The sequence below is a fragment of the Scomber japonicus genome, chromosome 19 (genome assembly GCF_027409825.1).
Source record: "Scomber japonicus isolate fScoJap1 chromosome 19, fScoJap1.pri, whole genome shotgun sequence".
Lineage (NCBI taxonomy): Eukaryota > Metazoa > Chordata > Actinopteri > Scombriformes > Scombridae > Scomber > Scomber japonicus.
The window spans coordinates 22131254-22156764 of record NC_070596.1 but is presented as its reverse complement, the minus strand read 5'-3'; the positions used below and the strand labels follow the sequence as shown (position 1 = coordinate 22156764).

The 25511-nt window shown below is 38.2% G+C and overlaps 1 protein-coding gene across 1 annotated transcript in view; it reads left to right on the top strand.

Annotated features, from left to right (window-relative positions):
- Positions 1–9818, top strand: part of si:dkey-34e4.1 (carboxyl-terminal PDZ ligand of neuronal nitric oxide synthase protein) — a 55463-nt gene extending 45645 nt beyond the window's left edge. Inside the window, exon 11 of the mRNA XM_053339734.1 lies at positions 6712–9818. Within this exon, the coding sequence (XP_053195709.1) occupies positions 6712–7276 (565 nt within the window). The 3' untranslated portion in view covers positions 7277–9818. The remainder of the gene's footprint in view (positions 1–6711) is intronic.
- The last annotated feature ends 15693 nt before the right edge of the window (positions 9819–25511 follow it).

Below are 25511 nucleotides of genomic sequence, written 5' to 3'. Positions count from 1 at the left end.
AGACCTGAAAATGTGAATGATACGTGCCCTTTAAATCATACAAGAAATATCCTCCAACATGAACCAAACTATAGCCATGTGTGCTCTCCAGATGCCTCTCAAGGCTCCACTCTTACATGAACATTGCGTATCTTTACATTGTATTGAACTAGTCATCCAACCAAGTATTGAATCACAGTACACAACAAACCCAGAAATCTAAGTAGGATCAAAACAGGACAGGAAATTATAATGGAAAAACTGAAAAATACACTTTGAGGGCATAACTTTGACCTGTGACATTGTGTGAGTCGTCAACCTCTTTATCTGACCCATACCCACACAGAACAGACACATATGGCGACCAGCTTTCAGTATATAAACACGTAACTATATATTATTCACAAGTGAGTCATGTTTTCCTCTGGTGTTATAGAAACTCTTTCTCTCAGTCAGTATTGTATGTTGCATAATGAGATTTCCTGACCTATCTTGTGATCGCCCAGTTCCATCTCTCCATGTTTTCCCCTGTCTATCATTAATATTATCATCTGTATGTCAGACCTGCACCATTCGCCTCGACAGCCAGTAATATAATAGCACAGATATGTAATGAGTGATGTTTTCAAGCATTTGGGCGGAGCTGGTTCTGTCAACTGGATTTACAAACTGCAACATGCCATTGTTCGGACATAGAAACTGTTGATTTAAAGAGGTCTGTTGCAAGATTTATCTGTGTTCTCAGCCCGACGCCAGACTAAATGTGATAAGTGGAGAGCTGGAGAGTCAGCCTGTCAGTCACTGAATAATGTAAGACGGACTCTGTCAAGGCAGGGTTGCTCTTTAGAATACGAATGCTTGAATTTTTAAGTTTTGCAGACACTTTGCAGTTCCCGTTGTGCTCTTGTAGGCTCTCATGTTCATCCACCTACATGCTCAAACATCCCACACACACTCAGATGGGTGATGTGTGTTAATTTTTTTTTACAAAAGAAAGATGCTTTTGCCAGATATTAGTGAAAACCTCCTACTTGTTTCTTTCATACCATGTTGCCCAACACAACTATTAGTATGCGTGTTTTTGTCCTTTTGTCTCAAAGGCTCACGTGTAAAAGAATTTATAGATAACACTTCTTTTCGGAGACATAACTAAACAGGAAGATAGAGATGTTTTACTAACTCCTTGTATTTGTCTCCAAGCTCCTGCTAGTTGTTCTTGAAATAATAAGGTGTTTGCTATTTTTTCATGTCACTCTGTTGATTACTCTGCTTTGTTCTTGTTTCTTGAAAGGTGAAGTAACAAAGCATGCTGAGATTATGAGTCATATGTAGTGTGCTCACCATGGGAGCTTTGTCTTAACTTCTAAAACACCTTGCTGCTTTGGTCTCTATATTGATTTCCATGTAACATTTAATTAGCCCAAGAATAAACAAGTGTCATTAGTGAATAGCCCACACGTCACAAATCTCTAAGATTAAAAAAGGTTCCATCGGTGGTTCTGTTTTCATCCACCAACTGCAAACTAACATACCCAAGATAACATTAATTTGCATTAATTCTAGTGAAAAAGTCCAACGCTAGAAACCCCCTCACAGTAAACATTATTGCAGTGAGTTGTGTTACCATCTTGTTGTAATAATGCAGTAGAAAGTCTGCCCTTTTTGGTTAATTTAGGTGCTTGTTAGAAGTTCTAACATCTGAGACTTGAGAGTTGGCAGCAAAAAGCATTGCATTTATTATGTTATCAGAAAATAAAACCTGGTAGACAGAAAATAAGGAGACACAAATGTTATAAAAAAAATAATCAAGTAAATGTTGTAGTTTCTTTCATTGAAAAAGTTGTTGGCAGAGATATTAGAGTTTCTTGTAAAACCAGCTGGAATGAATTTGTAAATGCCACTTTGACACTGGATTTTCTGTCACTTTACCCCTCTCTAAATTAAGTTTTTTGGTGTTGAAATTTGTAAAAACCAATGGAGAGAACGATATAAGTTACAGAATCATTGGGAAACAGTCAGCAATAATGCTGATAATATTAGACTTGACATTAAAGCCATTATGTGTAGGTTGTTTTCTGATGGCACAAGTTGTAGTTTGTAGAAATACTAGACAAATCCTAGTGAGTATGGCAGCAGTTTACACTATATGTTGCTTTCAGCTCCTGGGTTTAAACAGTGGGAGGGGTACACAACATACATTAAGACAATTTTTTTTTTTGATACCTCCACTGGTGCAGAACTGCTTTAAATGAACAGGGTCGTTGAAATAAATGCATTGTGAAAAAAACAGTGAAGCAAACACATTTAATCCATTAAATTTAATAGAAAGCTGTTTTCTGTTATGAAAATATGAATTAAAGTTGGAGTGCAGGGCTTTTACATATAATTGAACATTCATTTTATTCAAGCCCTTGCCTATCCAATTCACACAATGCTTATGATCATATACTGTATATGGGCTAAAATGGTCCTTACATTCTGTAGCTTAATGATCCTCTGTAGTCTAACTGTTGCCTCTCTTTGGTACAGGTGCGAGGACCCTCTCCTGCTCATCCTCTTCCTCATCTAATCATCCCTCATTTTCCAATGAAATACCAACAATTCATTCTGCCCAAACAACCAAACTGAACCCCAGAATAACACCTAACCAGCAGCTACCGCTTTAAACCCACAGTTCATGCTTTCCATTGCCCCATCCCCTTCCCTCTCATAGTTCGCTGCACCAGCCTGCCTCTCCCTAGAAGCCTGGGGAGCTCTCTGCCACTGCCTAGCCCCCTTCCTCTCATCTTCCTCCTCCTCCACCTCCTCTTCTCCTTTCTGCCCCCCTTCTCCTCTCTCTATGTGAGTATTACTCATAATAACCAGCATGTGGAACTAGTGTATGTGGCACAAGCATGGTACTGGGCATGTGGTGGGTGAACAGTGTGGGTGTTTGCTGGCTCGTGTGTTGGTCTCACCAGTGATTTCTTTGCTAATGACTACATAATAACCTCCTTTTACATGCGGATGTGGCTCTGTGTTGTAATAATCAGTGAGTTGCACATGACTCAGGCACGGTAGTACAGTCAGTGTTTTACACACTTTGCTGGACAGTGATCTCTTGTTATGTCTCTCATACTTTTGTGAGAATAGAAGAGATGTTCTTGTTAAGATTTGATATTATATTGTCTGTGGAGCTTCAACCTGATCAGTGGCATAAAAGAAGCACCTTCTGAGGCACACTCACTGTGTTACAGTGGAGTGTGTTTGCGTGTGTGTGAGTGTGATTGTGTGTGCACAATCACGTGTGTTTTTGTCAAATGCATGTTTTGCTTTACCAAATTACCATCTTCCAAAAGGAGAATGTAATAAAGCTGGCCTCTGGCATACGGTATCTGAGGTCTCGCATACATTTGATGCATGTTCGACCGACAGCCAGTAGAAGAGCGGTATATGGGAATAAACTTTGTGACTGGTAATAACTGACAAGCGTAGTGTTTCAACAATAAGTTATTCAAATCCTACATTTAATCACAACAGAACTGTCTTCATAAAATATAAACCCAAAAGACAAGCAAAATACAAATGATGTAAAAAAGGATAAAGTGACTTTTTTGGCCTGTTGTTACACATCTTGTTGTTCATTTACTTATTCTTAGAGCTTCCCATTCACCATGAAGTGCACCTATCTAAAAGGCATGAAATAATCTTGTTTTTTTTAAGTATACCACAATACCACAAAAGTAATGAAACCCCACTGAATTGCTCACTATGACAGTTTTTGTTCCGTACTGAACTGAAACCAGTGGCTGCCTAAATGGTCGATGTAGGAATTTAGAAATGTTTCTTTTGCAGTAACATGAAGTATACATGAACTACTGTACATGTTCTGATACAGACAAGCTCCTAATAATCTCCTTAGTGTTGTATACCTTCTCATGTTATAATGAGCACTGAAAGATGAAAGTACTTTGGGCTACTGTATATCATTATCAAAAGTATGATCGCAGTCCTTAACCTGTCTTTCAGTCTGAGGATTTTAAAGACTCTGCGGTCTGGAACATAAAATCACCTTTTTCTAGTCAAAGCAAGTAATATGATATCTATAATATTGCACAGCTCTATAGAGCATACCAAAGAAAGCCAAGTTTAGATGTTAAATTTCAAAATTCACTTTGTGGTTATTTGTCACTGAAAGACTACAACTTGTACAGTACAGTATATATCTGATAAAATGTCACAGGCTCATTTGTTAAATAGCTGTGTGAGACAGAATTTCCAAAATAAATAGCATGGAAAAGAAAAGCCAAAGGAAAGACACCAGTAACTGAGATGCATGACAGGTAAGACTGAATGAAACGAGAGAGAGATAAATAGGGAGACAACGATGGAGTACTAAAGGGGGGAGTAGAAAAATGGAAATAAACTCATTCAACTCTGCCTCACTGCTCTATCTACAGGAGAGTGAGATAGGGCAGTGAGGCAGAGAGGGGTGTCAATGTGACAGAAAAGTGTACTGCTGAGTCAAAGTTATGATAATGAGATTGGGAAGGAAAGAGGCAGGCTGCTCCTTGATCCAGCTGCAAATTCATCTTTGGAACACCACAACTTGGCAACACACATATACAACAATAAGCACAAGAAACCACAGCAGAGTCAGACTTTAAACTGTACTATATAAGCCACAAAGAAACTATTACCCAGGGGGAGAAAACAATAGAAGTATTCAAATATATCTAAGGGTTTCATTTTGCTTTAAGGGGCACAATATGGGCTACTCTATCAGGCAATGTCACGTCATTAAATTCCTCAGATTCAACAAAAAATGTGTTCTCATGCAAAAATGTAAATGGGAGAACAAAACTATGACTACACACCGATTTACAAGCATAGTCATTGAAAGCATGCAGTATGCACAGTGAGCTTCAACCGAGAGTTAAATCCGAGCAATTCAATTAAAAATTAAAATGTCTCCATGCAGGCTTGACATTACAATTGTCTTGGTGATATTGTCTTTTATTTGTGAGCTTGTTTATTTCATTGTATCAAGTAGCTACTTTGCCAGGAGCCTCTAGTTATTTAGCTAACTACAGTACCTAAAAATCCATCTATTCTTTGACAAATTATTTTCCCTAATTATTTAGGATAGCTGAATATGTAGAAAATCTTTAATATCTTTTCAGTGTATCATGTCATGTAAGCAGCAGACATATTCATTCAGCAGAGGTGTAATAAATAATAATATACAATGGCTGGCTAATAATAATAACTGTATTTCAATCAGGTGTGCAAGTACACGCTGCGTCGCTACGGCTTACTGCAAATGGTATCATACTAGTCTCTTCCTGCTGAAGTTTAGAATTAGAAAAACACCTTACAAAATTAACAGTTTTACTTGTAGTTTGTAAGAAACATTTTTAGGTAACAATTTAAATCAGACATAAGACAAACAAGAATAAGAGAGAGAGAAGAGTGTGCTAGAGCTAGCTAGAGAGTGTGCTAATGGATCTATAAATGTACTTACTGTTGGTACAGCAAGTCTACAGCGCTTAATGCAAACATCATCAACACACTGTTAGCGTGATAAGTGTAGCAGATATAATGTTTAGCATGTGCAACATCTTAGTTTGGTGTTTTAGCATGATGTCATCTGCCAATTGCCATTAAATACAAAGTACAACCAAGGCTGATTGGAACGTCATTAGTTTTGCAGGTATTTGTTGCATATTAGCATTTACGTTGGTACAATATATTTTAAGTGGATTATGAATGCCTGTACCAAAACGTGACAGCAATCTATTCAGTAGTTGTTAATAGCTGATAAACAGGTAGTGATATTTCAGTCTGGACCAAAGTGGTGGACTGGCCAACCAACATCCTGAAAACTAATGATACAGCTTGTGAAACTGGGGTCAATGGAGGTTGACTCAACGCCATAGTTCTATGTGTTTTTCTTCATTTGTTAGTGTGGAAAAAGAGTGTAATTGGCTCTGGAGATGGTTTCGCTGCACCATTACAAGAAGCCTGTAGTTGTCAACACCATCGTCATACAGAGACAGAACCAGTAAGCATATCACATAAAGCAGGTCACATACATTCATTACTGAGACCAGGATTCAACCACAGAACAGATTTCACAGTGGAACAAAGTTAGCAGCCACCAGTGTAAATGGGAGGAGTCTGGGAGGAAGCGAGGCTTGTTAGCGGGTGTGTGTCAGGGCTCATTTTCCAACAGAATGACTGTGATTGTGCGTGCATGTGCGCACTGGTGCTTGTCATGGCATTACAGCGGTACAATCAGGGAGGCTGCAATGTAGCTATTTCTGGTGTCTGTGTAAAGAGGGGAAAGCCTGCAGCTCTTTTCTCACTTCCTCACCCCCCCCCCCCCCCCCCCCCCCCCACCACTCTTTTTTTCTTTGGCTCCCTTTCTTTCCCCATCCCTCTCCCCTCTCTTTTCTCATCAGGGGAGCTGTGGGATGTAGATAAGTCCCCAGACACCCGAAACAACAGGAAGCCAGAGAGAAAGAGAGAGTTACTGTCTTGTCTAGTAACAGCTTACGTCAGAGTGCACTCAGTTTAATGGGTTATAATGTGAAAAACAGCTTGAGGCTTCATGCTCCTGCTTAGTAGAGAGAGATGATTAGACTGAATCTTAATGAGCAAAATAAGGACATACTGTACAATTCTGAACATGTTAACAAATAAGGTCCTTTTGTCAGACTTCACTAACCAGTTCTCCTCTCTCACTGACAGGTGTAATCAGACAATTCCCAAACTCGACCCTCCTCCGCCCTCTATGAACCGCAAGCGGGCCAGCAGGACCTTGTCTCCGGGGTCAGACTTCACATCAGTGCCCATGCCTGGAGAGGTCATCACTAATGATGGGGCTCCCAGCCGTAGCAGCAGCCTCTCGTTCCCAGATATCACCCCCAGCTCGCTGTCATCCACTGATTTCCACTCCCTCAGCAACGGCGAGAGCAGCTCCTGTTCGGCCAGTGAGGACTCGGGCGTCCGGTCCGAGACCAAGTCCCTGCTGTCGACCTTGCGTGATGACGATGACCTGTTCGGGGACCGCGGGACATTTCTAACAGCTTCGAGTGGCTGTGACAGTCCCCTGGAGGAGACAAGTGAAGCGGTTCTCTCTCCCACTGAGTCATATTCCACCGAGCCCCAAATCCTCACCTCACATTCAGACACGAATGAGCACCAACTGCCCTTCTCCTCTCCTTTGAATGATACCTGCCTTCACATCAGCTTTTCTGAGGAAGAGCTGCTGGAGAACAGCCAGGAAGACCCTAATGTCCCACAGCGAAGTTAGGAAGATGAGCTGATGGTCCCTTTGAGACCTCTCACTATGTTTTTCAATCAGCTTTTAATGCAATACTTACTGTCAGATGCTCCTTTCGTTTGCACTGGGCTCCATTTCAGGACCTTCAATTATTCTGTCCACTCGTGACACAGTACAGACATAGCATATACCAGTTACTGAAAAATGATCTATTGTGTAAATTATTAGCCAATGGACAGATTTAGTATTTTTGTAATGAAAATAATGATCTAATTTACTTTTTAGTGACTAGAATGTTAAGCAGAATACATGTAGCAATTCTTGCACTGTTAAGAGTCACGTAATTTACTGTAGAATTCAAAGCCAATGAGGGAACACCTTTTATTTTTGCTAGTAGTCAACATTAAAACATCCTTTTGTATGACGCTTTGCTGTTGTTGCAAACTGTTGTGGAAATACTGTAGATTTCACTGAGTGATACGCGACTATCATGCTTCCACATAACGCTGAGTGATGTTGGGAAGAGCCTCGCCTTCTGTAGCACCTGATGGGACGATGGTTGGAAAGAAAGGAAAAAGAAAGTCTGATAAAGGAAAAAGGGGCAGGATAGAAGTGAGCAGATTTTAGTTATTTGTTGGTTTATACACGTCCATGCTTGGCTGTGTATGTATTTGTATTATCAGAGTTAAGTGGGATTTAGAATGTTTTATGCAACTTGTTTTTTGGGTTTTTCAGACAGGTAGGCGTCAAAGCAGCACTGGAAAAGTCTGTGTAATAGCCAAAGGGATTTAGCACGCTGTATTACATTGATTCTGTATGTAGTGGTACAGTGGTAATCCTTCAGAAAAAAAGGAATTTTAACATTACATTAAAAATATTTTAGTTTTGACAAACAGCACAAGCTGACAGCAAACCCTTAAAATCGACACAATGTAGGGTTCATTATTTTAATAACTGATTCATCTGTTGATTATTTTTATCAATTAATCTATTAGTTTGGTCTATGAAATGCTATAAAATACTGAAAAATGTTTATCACTATTTCCTGAAGCACAACAACACATCCTCAAATGTCTTCTTTTGTCCCGACCTACAGTTCACCATATCAAAGATATTCAGCACACTATCATAGAAATCAGAAAATATTTTTAAAAAATTTAGCAGTTAACATTTTTCTTTTAAAGAATGACACAGAATGATCAATCTATTATCAAAATAGTTGGCCATTGATTTAAATGTTGGAAACTAATCGATGAATGCAGGTCTAACACAGTAAGCTAATAACCATGGTTGCTTTGGATTGCACCTGTCTGAGTTGGGGGTCTGAAACGAGCCCTCACACTCAATAGGAAGATAATTGGAGAATCAGAGGTTGACTGATTGATTTTTTTTCTTTTCTGCTTCACTCCGTGTGAAATTAGGAATGACCATCAAATAATTCACAGTTCACAGGATAAAATAGGCTGATATTGTTGCATGCATCACATGCAGTATGTAGTGCTTTTGTGTGTGTAGCTTAATCTAAACATGGGTAACACTGTTTAAAATGACTTGATGTTCAGTATATCAATATAATATATTGCTAACACAACATATCATTAACCAACAACTGCCATTGTAGTTAAGTTTTCTATTATATTATTGACTGATAATTCAATTTTGATAAATCGATTAATAGTTTAGGTCATTTTTTAGGCAAAAAATGTGCTAGTTGCTAGTTTTCAGAGATTCTTGGTTAGACAATATAAGCAATTTGGCAATTTCTAACTTTTTTATATCAAGTGATTGATCGATTGAGAAAATAATCAGCAGATGGACCGATAATGAAAATAATCATTAGTAATCATGTAGCTGTTCAAGCCATTTATTTAGTCTTTTACAGGCATGCAGCAAGATTATACTGGGTTGTAAATTTGTCTGTATTCAGTGAAGTGCTCTGGTATAACCTATGACAGGTAGAAGTGACAATAAATGGATGCGAGAAGAAAAGCAGCTGAGGTGTAAAGAGAGTGATGATGTAAAAGGTGCAGGTGTAAAATGCCCACAGAGAAGAAGCTTTTTACACCCTGAAACGAGGCTTTTCTCAACATCACATGTGACCGGGAGCCATAACAGCAATAACACATGGATGGAAAAATAATAATAAAGAAGAATAGTTGAAGAAATTCACTTATGTGTTCTTTCTCGATTACTTTTTACCCAATTATGTTTGTATTAGAAGCAGAAAACCACAGGATTAGACATTTATGTAAACTGTACTTTTCACTCTAACCTTCACTGTCACAATTACCTGTCACTGCAAGTATTTCACCTGTTAGCCTCTTTGTTGATGCACCTGTTCTTCTATGTCATTTTCCATAATTGCAGCACATCATTTTACCAACTGACAGAGCTGAATGCACTGTGCAGAGATCAGGTTTGAAATATTAAAGCCTCCACATATAGTATTCAAATAAGTGAAACTAAAGTCATAATAACCAGCGGCTCATAGCTCTTTTCACACCATAGAATGACAATGATGCAGAAGCACCATTACAAAAAAGAAACTGTTCACTTCATCTCCTCAGTTTGAATTTGAACAAGCATTATCTGTCTGCTCTGCCCCTGTTACTCCCTGCATTACTTTATGTCTTCTTTATCATTAAAAATTCATGTCTCTCAAACTCTTTCCCTCACATGTAACATTTTCAAGGCCCGTTGAGACTTTCCGTCACGTCCTCGGAGTTGCTCTGTTCCTGAGGTGTCTTTCAAAGGTGAGCACTTACTTCTGTGTTGTCCCCGAGCCTGCGAAACTCTCTCGCCTCTGCAGTGTACACTGTCGCTATGAGGCAGGCACAGGTGACTGACAGGCTTAATGTGTTCAAGGCCTCAGTGGGATACGGTAATGAGAATAGGAAATTCTTCAGCTCTGAGGTGTTCCGAGGTGAGCTGTTATTTCCCCTGCACCACTCTGATCTCAGGAGTGCAAACACCACTTCTGGTACAGGCTAACCAAGAGAACTGGGGAAGTGCTTTGTGTGTTTTATTTGTGGCACAGGAGCCCTCGTTCAACTTGGAATTCCCCAACTGACTAATCAATAATGCAGGATGTCTATGAGACTCAGGAAAGCAGAAGCTACTCCTGCCTCTCTTCTTCTTTTCCTCCCGAGAGGTGGCCTCCATCTGAGCCTATTAAATACCAGACTGCGTCTGATCTGCGATCAATCCGACGCACCTGCATACAGCCAGATCTCAGTTTGATGGTGGCGATTAACCTTGGCTCTGTGGCTTTACATAGCTGCTTAAAGTAGATGGCCACTACTGTCCTTTATGGGCCCATTAATGCTGCTGAAAAGCCATTAGTCTTTATCTAGACAGGAGTGAGCCTGTCAGTGATCAAAGCTTTGTGTATGAGGCTGGTGATCAGAGAGACAGGACTGAACTCACATCACATCACATTCCAGCCCATTTTAACAACCACCAGCAGCAATAAGGATAAAACACTGTCAAATGTGTCTTTCTTGTTACTTTAAGAGCTTTATGAGATTTTCTAAATCAAACATGTCTTAGTACTACATACTGATTTGGATGTTGGCATCAGAGTAGAAATGACTAATGCTTCAAAGACAAACAGCCCCCCCCTTCCTATATTTACACAGGATAATACATTAAGTAAAAACATTATACTACACAATCAATACACTGATGAATCACAATAACAGGGAGAGGAGAGGGAGGAACAACTATGGCACAGTCCCAGATGACTAAGCACAATGTTGATCATAAGGTCTAAATGACCTGTAAAGCAAACCAAGCTCCAAAATTATCTCAGTTACAGACTCACAAAAAAAGATCAAATGTATTACTGCAGCCAGGGCACTGCAGAGCTCATCATCTTTTAATTTCAATTCAAGAGACAATTTGTAATATAGTTCCTGTCTTGATCCCACATTATTCCAGGGTCATAATTCATATCACTTAACATATCTGCTATTCTTTCCTTACCAAGAAGATTTAAAAATTCAAGCAGTCTAAGGCTGACAGCAAGCAGTGAAGCTGAGGGAAAAAAGGATTTCAATTTTTTAATGTAGGTTGGCATAAAAGACATAAAGGCTGTAATACCTTAATTTTATACATTTTAAGGATGATACTGCACTTTGCATGAACAACAACAACATGAGGGGAAGAAGCAGTAGCTAAATACAACACATGTTATTTTAGCTTTTTAGCTTTTTCTATTAATATTTAGATTGATATCAATTTGATCAAAAGCTGAGATTGCATTTACATCTACTCTGCTAAACTATAGTCACCATTTAACATGACAAGTTTAGTGTTGGCTGTTTTTCTTCCTTCATAAAAATTGAAGCTGTGTTTGGTTGTAGGTTATTTTCACAGAGGTTATAGATCTCTATGGCATAATTTTATCATGGTAAAACACGTTTAATTGAGTGAGATTCTTCTCTTAACAAACATTTTCCCAAATGTACAGTTATTTTTTTGCTTTTTTAAAAAACAACTAATGAATCTTGAAAATGAAACAAAACTATTCTCTTTGCAGCCAAAAACACGGGCTGGCTATTTTTCACAATTTGTTTTGATCTTTGCTGAGCAGACAGAGACCCCAGCAGGAAAGCAAGACATTTATCTACATTAAATGAATTAATGATTTTGAATGAATCACTCCTGAAAAGAAGGATTTGAATGCTGTACCCACTCAGAAGAGATTGGATACTTTTCACTCAATATTCCTTCACACTCTGTAGAGGTGGGTAAAACCCCTATTAGTCATGTATCCATTGTAACTGAAGGCTGAGAAATGTTTAATGTTTAGGCTTTTCTGTCTAAATAGATTCATTACTATCAAAGATTAGCCTATAAAACTCAGGAAGTCAAACTGTCATGAGTGGGCCAAAATTTATTTCGGACACGATAAAATCTGTTCTCATTTATTGTATTTAGTGTGTTCACGGTAATGATGCAGGGACGGTGGAGCATCCATCTCTGGCTCTTGCTAGCTCGAGTCTTCCTACACTATGTCGTTGCTTTATTAGGAAGACAGACATCTCAGATATGTAAACACTGGTGTCAAGGAGACGGATGGTGCCGGGAATGAGATGAAATGACGGCGGGATCGTGGAAACATGCAGCAACCAGCTAGAACTTGATGTTCATGGAGCTGCGCTGTTTTTCTGTCTGTTCTCCAAAAGTTGTAAACAATAGACGACCTCTTACATCTTCAATGCAATATTTAGAATTTGCTGGCATTTATTGTCTTTCCATTTATGAGAGGAGTGCCCAATTAGGAGTGGTTAATGTTCCTCCCCTCCACGTGTGATAAAATGCACACACGAACATAATTGATCTGTTCTTGCCATCTTTTTTATTAGCTTCTTCCAAACTCAGTACAAGAACAGACAGGATTAAATTGTTGTTTTGAGTCGCCGTGTCTCTTGAAGAGCTGTTGAGGTACCTCTGAATGAGGGGTGTCTAAAGTCGGGCCCTGGGGGAGACACAATAACCCTCAGCTTCAAACCATTTCCTTTCCACGGAAATGTTTTCCTCTGAGGTCAAGTGGAGGAGAAGTAATACTCATGGCAGCCACCCACTACTTTTACAACCTGCCAAAAAAGGTCTGCTGCAGTCTGAATGCCAGGCGGCTCTTGTTTATGCACGACTTCTGGGCTAATACAACCTGGGCCCTTTTGCAAAGCTAAATATAGCTCATGATGACCAAGACTCGAAAGTGATGTTTGCTTTTTTTTAAGCCAACAGGGGTTGTCTAAAGAAAGAAAAACTACCTCAGTCTGTTCAGTAAGTAGACAAGAGCTCCACAGGACATATTTCTTCAGAGCTGCTGCTTGGCTAGTGAACCACTTGGCTTTCGAGGGGTTGAAGCTGAGGCCAGGGGAGAGATCTGTGGAGGTGGGTTAAAGGATAAAGGCTGGTGATTTTCTGTATTTTTTTATTTTATTTTTTTTTATTGTTAGCAAATCTCATGTGCAGAGCCAAACCAACAAGGGATCTTATCCTGCTTACAATGTTTGTGTATCCAAAGCCTGATATATCATATTCCTCTGTGCTGAAGACCTCTGTTGTCCGTTGACAAGTGAATGAACCACAACATTGCGCTGGGTGACATTTTCCTTCAGTTACGGCAGTTTGTCATATCTGATCACGTTTTCAGTCTCTGGAGAGTAGTTTCATGTGAGGGAGACGTCCCTGTGCGTGCTACATATTACATTCACAACCTTTTGACTTTGTACTGCATAGTAAATTAGCAAATTGCATGGTCAATTTATCACAGAACGCCAGTCAAAAGGTTGTGACATGTAGCATAACAAGCGAGTGAAGCACTGTTAAAGCTCTCCTGAGACTGGAAACATCATCACAGTTATTAATCTTTGGGTCAGTTTCTAAACAGAAAAACTACTACTGACGTGTTTTTAATCGTTTTTGGATGACAATGGAGGTCTACTGCATAGAGCAATAAGATATATCACGCTTTGGATACACATTCAATAAGTAAGATTAATTAATTGTTGGTTTGGCTCTGCATATGAGATATGTTGACAATAAGAAAAATGATAGAAAATAGTCATATGGCTAGTATCCTTTAAGCTGTGATGCCCTGTTGGCTCCCAAAGGGTCCACCTACTATATAACCTGTAACAGAGCAGCAAATCTGTCCACTCGATTCATTTCACTTGTAAATTTCTCACTTTCAATGCACAGGTGAAAATGATACATGTAAAAATACACATGATATAGACAAAGCCAGCAATTCACACGCTTATTGTTTATGAAGCAACATATATTGCAAAGAATAGCATTGAGTAATATACATGTTTTTTTAAAATATGGCATATGAGATTAAATAAAATGTGCAGATGAAAACTGCAGCAAATTATTTTCTCTTCTATTGTGTGAAAACACTGTAAACATTTTGTTGAAAGCTAAATATCCAGAGGGAATCACAGGAATATGATAATTGATGGTTTTGCACAGAGAGTTTGGAATATGGAATTACAGCATAATATTATCTCTGGCAGCCCCGAACTGAAATGTGGTTTCAGCAACTGTTATAGCTGATGGGCAGCAGGCTCACATCTCCTCACAGGAGATCAGAGGAAAGAAAGAGGAGCGAGGTGAAGATTACTGCGTGTTATGGAGGAGTTAACATGAGGTCGGAGGTTTGGCACCCTTTGGTCTTCGCGAGCATGGATGTGGTGTGGTGCAGAATAGTAATGTTAGTATTTTTTCTCTACGTGTGTGTGTGTGTGTGTTTGAAAGCCTTGAGCTGCCCAGGGAAATTTAACGTGTGTCATTAGAGAAAGCACATATCACTGTGTACTGTAGATCTGAGGGAGTTTGTTCAAATCTGATTATTTTTTCTCCTGTGTTTTTACAGCTTTTCAACCTTAACCAGGTAACAAGATGATTACATGAGATGAAACCTTTCAGACTTTAATTTATCCTCTCACTTCCAAACAAAAAAAATCCCCACCTATTCATTTACTCAACCACCAAACAGTCCTAATTCTCACAATATGCTCCCTATGTTTGAAATCCACCAACGTGTAGAGTTTATCCGTTTCTACTGTATATTGCCACAGGACCAATATCCTTGAAAACCATTATGTCTGGTCTGCTAGGTAAACAGTCTTCCCTGCCTGTCACAGCACAGTCAGTATGTTCACAACACACAGACTTCACTGAAAATAGAAAATAGTATAGGACGCTTTGTCCATTGTGACTTTATATTAAATATGGATGGATGGGTGGATGGATGGATGGATGGATTGATGGATATTTGTACTAACTACAATCATCATCATGCTAACATGTTCACAATGACAATTCTGTCATGCTGATGTTCAGCAGGTATAATATATGTTTATCATGTTCATTATCTTTTAATTAATTGTGTTGGCATGCTAACATTTCATATTTAGGACTGAAGTACAGCTGAGGCTGATGGGAATGTAGTTTTGCTGGTATTCAGCCATACCCGAAGTATTGAACTATTTAAAATTTGACCTGATGATGGCACTAGAAGAAAAGTTAACACAGTTCATTCATTCTGTGACATAAATAAATGAATGTCTGTACCAAATTTCCAAACAATGCATTCAATAGTTGTTGTGACATTTCACTCAAAAACACAAATTCCTGTCATTGTGGCTGCTAGGATACCACGCAAACAGGTACAAATGTCATCACAATAGTTTTAGATATTTTGAACAGACAACAATCACTAAACTAATCATAAGATTAGTTGAATCTGTACACTGGCCTGTTCTGTAAGACCCTACATCTCTCATGGCTTAAATAAATCATCCCACTACTGCCAATCTATTTTCCATTTTTGTTCTGTTCTTACCCAAAGGACATATTATCATGCAGCCCTCTGCAAGTATTCAAAAAAAAATCACAAAAGCCAGAACAGAGCCATCCTGCCCGGCCCGCTGTAGAAATCTTCATTACATAAGAGTGATTATTGCTGCTGGTCACATCCCTTCTCAATATCTCACCCAGACTCTTTCTGAGTGGGGGAAGGATGTGTATAATTTGTAAGAACAGTTTTATGTACCTGTTTCTGTTTCTGTTTCCTGTCATATTTACTTTGTGGTAAATGATAAATGTGTTGTGTCAACAGACCACCAAAGCATACCAAAGTCTTTACTAACAACATCCTGTCAGGGATTTTCCATTCTTTGTTTTTCAAGCCGTGACAGACTTTCAATTTTTACTAATTCAAATATTCATATATGGCGCAGCTCATACAATAACCTCTTTAGTCTTGTTTCTGTAATAGATACTTACAACAGGTAACAGTTTGAAATCAGTCCATACTACAAACTTGCTCTTCCATGGGATCCCCTCAAGTGATTTTGACACATATTGTCATACATAAATACATTTTCACATCACCTCTAAAATCCAGCTTTCAGTACAGCTTCCACCTCCACCCATGTAGTTTATCAACAATGAAGAATTACAAGACCTTCACAAGATTTAAATTATTGCTCTTTATGTATATTTTATTTTCCACATTAATTGTGAGAGAGTGCTGTATTAAAACCTGTCCATAGTTAAATGATTCACCACGCACCATAAGACAGGCTGCATCAGAAAACAGAACATAAGGGGAATTTAAAGGTCTTAAAGGATATTTTTATAACTTGATTTTTCTGATATCAGTCAGCTGTTAATGATGCAGAAGCTACTTCAGTGTCATTGTTCACTTCAGCCTTAATAAAAAGACTGTACTCCAAATTATTCAGATCAAATTTCAAGGTTGCTTTTAATTCATTGCTGTCTTTACGTTTCTGAAAATGTTTGTCTGGTTTTATGAAAGCCACATCATTGTATTAATAGGTTCCACTCTTGTTTCTCAGACAGAATGGTCATTGTCTCTGTAGGTGATTCATTTTGGGGTACCCCTGGGTTCAATTTTGGATTATTTATTGTTTTCTGTATTCCATCAAAAGGACAAATGACAGGTACAAAATCAGCTTATAAAAAGGTTGCTTTCTCTTCGTTTACACTCTGACCCTTTTCCTCATCATCCTTATGTTTTACCATGTAGGATATTTATTTAGTCAGTTTTCTTGGGTTAATGATTGATTATTTAAAACAGGTGTGCATCATTATGTCCATGCAGTGAATGACTGGGTGCTTACAAAACATGGAAAGAAGACTATAACTGTTCTGTATTAGACTATATTCTTCCAAAGTGTGTTTGCTTGTGTGTGTCCATGGCCAAATTTGGACAATTGTGTATCTTACATTACTTTTGTTTCCATGTTGTGTGTATTCTTTGAAGGGTTAGGCAGTGTTTGGAGGCAGTGGGTTTCATTTGTTGATTTTATTTCAGCTCTAACTTGCTGTGGCTGAACTGAGGTTTTGCACCTGTTCCATTATCATTTGGGTGAAAAGAGCTACACCTTTTTCAGTACTAATAGGAATTACCATTGAGTTGAGCACACTGATCAACTGCCTCCATGACATAAAATACTGCTTAATATACAACTTTCTGCTAATTATTTCAACTGAAATAGAAGACGTCTTGACCCCTTATGTCAAGCACACTTTCCGAGCACTACATAAATGAACTTGAACTTATTAGTATTGTGCATGCTATAAATTAATACATGCACTGAAATCCTAAAAACTAAAATAAACTGTTTCACATACTTGAAAAATGACAAAATGAGGCTAGAAAGACCTTAGAGACTAAGTCTGCCATTTGTTTCTGTTAGAATAACCAGATTAGCCACAGACAAATGACAAAGCTGAAACAGCTTTTTTTTTCAGCCTGCTACAGTATGTTGACACTGTGTGAATGCAATCGTTTAAATTGTGCAACTGTCACTGTTCCTAAATATACTGTACGTGACACCCACACCCATGAACCCTAAATGAGTCCCCACCCGACATTCAACATTTTCTGCACAGTCTCGCTTCCTCTTTGCGCTGGACAGTGGCCCAAAGTTCAGAGTTGACTTCCCACGCAGCTTGTGTTTGAATTTGGATGTTCAGTTGAAGGAACCCAGAGCTAACTAGTTCAGTGCTAACATTAATGCTATGATAGATAAGATGATGATATGTTACACAGTAAAAAAGAAAAAGACAAAAGAAGAAAAAAACTTTCACTTCTGCAAAATGTATTTGTGTATAGTGAAAACCTGCCTCACATACAGAAGAAGAGCAACTCCGAAGTAACCTACGTGTGAACACTTCAATTCTCTACCATTTTATGAAAATTATGAGTTGTGTCATGGAGATAAATAGTTGCTAGTATTTATTTTCCTGTTGGGGTCATTAAACTACCACAGAAGAAGAGGGTGCAGCTAGATGACATGGTTAAAATAATGACCTAAAAATGGTGTTATGTTTCTATTTCAACTGTATTTTGCTTTTGTTTCCACTGTTTTTTCATGTATAAATTGAAAATGTGAATAAAAACAGATGACTGGAACAACTCTGCTTCCTCCTTCATTGTTTATTGATGCAATGCTGTCACTGAAGTATGATATTCTGAAACTTGATATTATCTCTTGTTTTGACTACGGACTTGCAAATCAAACTGAAATGAAAACACTAATGAATGAAGATAGGTACAAAGATAGAGGAACCAGATGTAGACACAGGGCAGCACAGGTTGGATGGGGGGGAAAAAGACTATAAATGACGTCTGTAAACAAGCTTACACGTTCAAAAATCTGCCAGGTCAAGAACGGACAGAAGGTCTAAACCATGGGCAACAGCAGGAACAGATGGCAGACAGGATAAGAGTGTAAAATGACTGAACACTAATGTCCATAAGACCAAAATAATAAAGATGAACTGGCAGGGAATGAATGACTGAGACCTGTACTGTAAATGTGCTGAGGAGCTGATGAGGGAATGGGGGGCAGGTGAGTGCGGAGGAGGAGCAGGTAGGAGCTGATTGGCTGGGGGAAAAAACACTGAGTGCAAGGTGGGGTTAATGAGGATTGATGCAGGGCAGGTGTGGAGGGGAAGAGCAGGCTGGGGAAGGGGCACAGGAACACAGGAGGGAAACACAGTGCAAAGAGACACACAATAAAACCAGACAGGACTACAACAAAAAACAACTAAGTAGCAGTTCTATATCCAAGTCACTCATTTTGAATAAATGTCAATATAACCTCGAGGGGCCAGAAATACAATTTCACCTCCCCTTGCTGCATTTTCGTCTGCTTTCATGTTTGCTGCACTGTTCGTAATGTGTTAACAGAGAATTAAACAGACTTTTTTCACATGGAACAGTAACACTCAAATAAAATCCTCACAGCAGCAGATTCCTATTGATTTACCAGCAGAGAACAATCGTTTCATTAAGACCTTCTGTGTTTATCTTTGTTTGACCTTGCTTTTAATCTGCCATCTGGATAAAGCGCTGAGCGTGGCTTTCGACACACGGGCAGTGGGAGAGAGATACTCGCTGTTCTTCTTCTGCAATCGAAAAATTTGGATGTTGATGAAATGCCTCTCTTGCACTCCCAAACTTCCCCTTCCTTCAACAACTGACCTAGATTTCTACATAATGTTTCCCTTGAGTGAAATAACAAGGATTTTCTATTATTGTATGTTAATGTGGGATACAGTAATTGCCATAGTCATTTAAGGAACAATATTGGACCATGGATTGCTTTGTTTTTTAAGTTTTTTACATTATTGAGGGACAGCACTTTCTTTTTGTCTTCTCTTTTGATATTTAAATGTCCTGTCCACTCAAAAATGTATTTTACTTCTTTTTCCTGCATACACCATGACTAATTTGGAGCCAATCGCAATGCATTATACAATTTATGGAAGTATGATGTAAAAATTTGAAGCCTCATCAGGAGGAGTAGATGTCATTTTAAGGATTTTAATTAAATGATTGAACATTTATCAGACACAAATTATCATAGCAAGATTTTTTCTTTATATATATTAAAAGTAACTGGAGGGAATCTTTAAAGTACATTTTGATGATAATACTTTCTATTTTTATGTAAGTAGGATTTGGGATGCAGGGTATTTACTTCTGATGGAGAAGTTTCAGTTTGTTTCATTGGTACTTGGATTTGAACACTTCTTCCACCACTATAAAGATCTAATTGGAAGTTATAGATTAGCATTAGATTTGTCGGTGCAGGTCAAAATAAATCATATGTATCTAACACTTGGGAGCAGACAGCTACCCAACAGTGGACAATATTACGAGGCTGTAAATGTTTGAACGATAGAGTGTTTAAGGCCTGCGAGTTCGTGCCATCTTTATTAAATTACACAAAAGCATGAGTCAGCATCTTAATGCCTTACCCCTGCCCCCCCTGCCCCCCTTGCCTGGCTGTTCATTAACTGAGATACCTGTCACCTCTTATCAGACCCTATGTACCTGGTTTTAATTTGTGTGTATGTGTGTGCTTGACAGTAATAATATAAGTGACACAGTGCAGTAAGTCAGCCAGTATAAGCTCACTCGGCTGTGCTGCTTCAGCTCCCTTCAAATCTGATATGTTTTCACACTCAATTTATTTCATCACATCCCGAGAGGAGATGGGATTTGACAGCAGCACGAGAGCAGTCTATATGGAAGAGAATTATAACATCAAGACACCATTTTGAGTTTTATACGAGGGATATGATTATTATTATCATCATTATTATTATTATTATTATTATTATGTTAGTAGTAGTAGTAGTAGTATGTCTTGCTATTAAACATGATAATAGGATGATGAGGATGATGATGATGATGATGATGATGATTTTTAAGTTACTTTTTGTTTTAAATCTGCTGAATATTATTATTAATATCGTTGAATATTATTACATCAAGACTCGAAACATATCCATATCCAAAGCTCCTGCCTTCTCTGTAATTCACTCCAACTTCAACTCTCTACCTTTTTAGTTCTACATTTCTTCTGATTGTGTTATATATTAGCTATTTCATACTTCATGAATATACATCAGTCTTGTTCATGAATATCATATTCATGAACAAGACTGATGAACAGACTGATTTCTGTTCTACTTATCCTGTGAAATAGCTGGGAAAAACCCATCTCCTACACTAAACACCTCATTTACACTCCTTATTATCTCCTATTCCCATCCTTTTATATGGAATGTATCATGCCAGGATCTATTTCCATGTCTATATTTATATTCTGGGGTGTTACACTGTAAAATGTCCTTCAATAGTTCTGTATAGATTATTAAATAAAAAGTAAGAATATTTAAGTAACCCATTATTTAGTTTGAAAAAATTATTTCACTGAACTTTACAATAAATTGATTTTGCAAAAAGTAAAATGTCATGTCATGTAAAAGTCATGACCCACCCACATGCACAAGGCATCTTTTGGCTCTCCTAGCATGCTCTTTACCAATGTATTTATTTGGATATGAGGGGAATACTTAACCTAAAACATGAGTATTCATTTGCATTGTTTACAGTTAGATTTTACCCAAATGAGTGGGATTTTATTGCAGTCTAATGCAAAGCGTCACCTCTATTTCCTCTACTAGCTTTATGCCATTGTTTCTAAGGTAATTGGGTGCCAAAAAGTCAAGTCAAATGCAGTTTCTACTTTGTGTCCTGTTTCCAGGCAACAAATGGCATTTCTTTGTTTGTTTACAACAACACATTTGGCTGCAATATCTTCACAATTGGTGACCTGCTGTCATTACTGAAAACCTATGGTGTAGGTTTGTATATTCAACATTTTTATAGGACAAAATTATCCCTCTATTAGTTAAAAATCATTACTTTTTCTTTGTTACATTTGAATGTATCCCACTACATACACCTCTTTTATTTACTTATTATAATGTGTTCATTCACATCGTCTGAAGAGGCAGGTGGTCAGCTGGTGCTCTTGTTCTTCTGCAGCCACTCGACTCCATTGAAAGCAGCATCAGTGCTTCAGCAGGGGTATCGTGTGGCTGATATTCACAGCTGCATTACAGTGTGCAGTGCAATGGGTCATAAGTTCCTCACTGCATTATGTAAACTGAGGTCAAAAGTTCTTTGCTGCATTTTGTAAACAGAGGTCAGAAGTTCCTTGCTGCATTTTGTAAACTGAGGTTAAAAGTTCTTAAAACATTTGAATATTATAATAATTTAACATGGAATACAATTCAATAATGAATCCAGATATACTTAAATATTAAACTATTTTTGAACTCATCACCACTATTTGCATGACAGAATTCACTTGCTTTTGTTTAATAAATGTTGGAAACAAATTTAGCCTTTATCTTTATTTGTTAAATTTGTGGTATTTAATTATTTGAACTGCATCAGGCCTAAAACATAGAAAAGATCAAATTGGTCAAAATTAATATAAATTTAGTGTATAAATTCAGTCATATCAAATTGTTAATTTTTCTTTTCTAGGTAATTAAATCTGATGTGGTAATACGCTTGACCTGTTTCAGCTCGAGACCCCCCTCACAATGAGCCCACTCTCTTCTGATTGGTTAGCTTGATTTTGGCAGACTTCCAGCAGTTCAAGCGGCTACATTAATAAAATGTAGTAGTCAGATATGATGTCTTTTCCTTGTTCTTTATGCAACACAAACAGCACGTGGGAGAACCTTGGCAACAAAGCCTACACAAGAGACAGATGTTTGTGGGCATGTGCGAACAATCTGACATCATCACGAGGAGGAAGTAGAGGTAACTTTGCAAATGGAGCGTTCATAGACAGCTGAAACTGTAGCGTTTGACTTTCAGGGAGCATTTTTATACACATTCACCTCAAGTTCTGGACTTTTGAGCTTAGACATCCAACATTATAATCATATACAAACTGACAGAAAATCACAATGTCCCCTTTAAATTGGCACTGCTTATATGAATATATTACTCAGCTGTCCCACAAAAAAACTTCACTCACTTTCTGAGACTTTTATAGAATATGTAATGGATTTTAAAGCCAAATGTCTCCCTCTGGTCACACTTCTTTAAATGAATTCCTCCCTTATGGAGATGAATCAGATAATTCAGAGCATAGTGACAAATTGATTGGAGCAATGCTGAAGCAGCATGTGCACCACTCTCAGGAGGGACACATAGCGGGGAAACATCCCGTCTCATTTGCAGCACTGAATCTCATACTTGTCACAAAGGAAAGAGGGCACATGCATGGACACACACACACATCATACTATAAACACACACGTGGACCTAAGCTGAGGCAGCAATAATTTATCTATTTCTGTAAGACTGATTTATGTCTTTTAATTTATCCTCTCTTTTTTATTGGAGGCGGTGACTGTATGATTATGGCAACTTTGTCATGTTGCCAAGCAGCAGCCACACAAAGCGCCACTCATCTGCCATCGCCACATCAAACCCCACAGCAGCTACCACAAATAATGTTCTCATTGTATTATCTTAAAGTGTTGATGAGCTTCAAAGCCTGTTACTGCAGCTGTGTTTTGCCTGCCCAGCAGTGACATCAACCCATCAGGCTCATTCGAATAGATGACTGCGGCCTGTCCGTGACCTTGGTAGGTCATTTGTCTGTTCCACCATCTCATTTATAAAAATTATCATTCTGCCTCAGCTTATCTTCCTGTTTCCAATAGTTGGTTCTATTTAGTCTTCTCCTCTATTCATATTCTACCAACCTCTTCCTATTCATCCACATTTTTGTGCAGTTTTTCTCCATTATCTGTGTAGTATGTGTGTGTGTGTGTGTGTGTGTGTGTGTGTGTGTGTGTGTGTGTGCGCATGTGTCTTGGATGTTTCTCATACACACCTGTTTGCAAGTCCCCACCTGGGAGTTCTTCGTTAGATTACTCGGAAATTGACCGAGACAGATGTAACCTGAAAGGCAGAACATGAAGACTTAATCTGTTTACTCTAATCAACTCACAAAGCCATTTCACTCAACGCTGCAGCTGCTGGACTTAAACGGCTCTGTGCACACAAGCACAAACCCACATCCAACGACACATGTTACCGTGATGCATTAGGAATGTCATGTTTGCTGTAGATTTAGCTGAAGAATAATATGAAGAGTACTTAAATGTTTGATAAGATCCATATGAAATATTCACACATGACATGAACAGCTCATACCCCTGGTGTGTTTTACACTTCATTTTCATTTTTTGACTGAAAAAAGTGCCTTGCCCTTGTTATAATGGTCTCATGCTTAAAGTAAAAGGCACCCAGGGGAATCATTACCCAAATTAATGACAGAGTCTGGTGATCTTCCTGTCTTCTCAGGTTAAAATAAATGTTTTCGTGGTAATGCTTTAATTTGAGAAATGTTCTATAGAGAAAAGATTTTCAACTTTTCACTTTAAGTGTGGTCTCACTCCCACCCACCTGGTGTTATACAACTTGTGTTTTTGTCACTTGTTTTGATGAGCTGTCTACCATATAGCAGGTATCTCAGCTAACTTCTATCTGTGAAATCACAGCAGGTTTACTATAGCTTGAATTATTCTGTTTCTTACTATTTTACACCAATTTTGATAAGAAGATAGTTGATCATAACCAGTTATCAATACAAAGTGCCTATGGAAGATCAGTATCAATGTTAAAGGGGACGTATTTACTGTTCTAATGTTGGATGCCTCTGTTAAACATCGTCAAAGTTCATCAACATATGTAGAAATGCTCTATGCAAGTCAGCAGTCCAGGCTTCAATCTCTTCTGAACGCCTGGTTTGCAAAGATTTTTTCTACCTTACCAACGAACTGATGTCAACTCATTGCACATGCCCATAAATGGCCTTCCGTTCTGCAGCCAGTTTTGCTAAGGTTGTAGCTAAGGTTTTACCATGTATTGTTTGCATTGATCCCCACATCAGAAAAAAACATCCATCTAATAAAAATGTTAAGCTGTCTAACATGTTCCCTTCACTGGCAGCATGGTGCTTCACCCACCAAACAATCCTCTTCAGCTACCTCCTCTTAGCAAACAACAAAGCATTTAGTACGTCTCTTATATCATCAGCTAGAGTAGCACTACAAGGTTAAAATGTGTATCACAGGGTGCAATTTCAATATTGAATTTGTATTTGTATAAGTACTTTAATATTGAGATGTTTACCATGTGAATGCATTTTAAATGATACCTCAGATTTAACAAATAATACAACAGATTCATTATGCAGATGGACATGTTTAACAATAAGCTACAAATTATATCATAAACAGTCACCTCTGAGTAAAAGTGTCTTTTGAGCCAGCTTGCAACAAGTATCATTTCTAATCCAGTCTGAAGCAGGCCTTACAGTGAAATGCATGGGTGGCAGCTTTGTAAAACATACATTTACACCAGCTGGTGCCATCACCGTGGAGAAAAGCATAGAAATAGTTTTAATTGTTTCATTGATTTGAAGCAAGCTATTATTCAGATTCATATCGCCTCTGTATTCTTAAAGTACACCACACAAATCTTGGTCATTGTGTTAATAACAGATGCTCACCACCCACCTGATCACATGTTTAGGAGTGTTACAGAAATAGAATACTGTTCCTACTTGAATCTTATTAATGCTGCAAAATACAATTAAATCAGGAGCTTTGGGAACACAAGACACTGTTATCTTGAATGAGATGTGTTAATAAAAAAAAGAAGATGAATCGGTGGACTCTTGAACACACACATACATACGCAGAGGGAGAGAGACAAGAGTGCAATTCATTTGACAGCAGGAGGAGCAGTCTCTGATGAAAGAACAGATAAAAAGCCAGTTGTTGGTCTCTCTACATTTCTTCTATTGTCTCATCTCTCTGA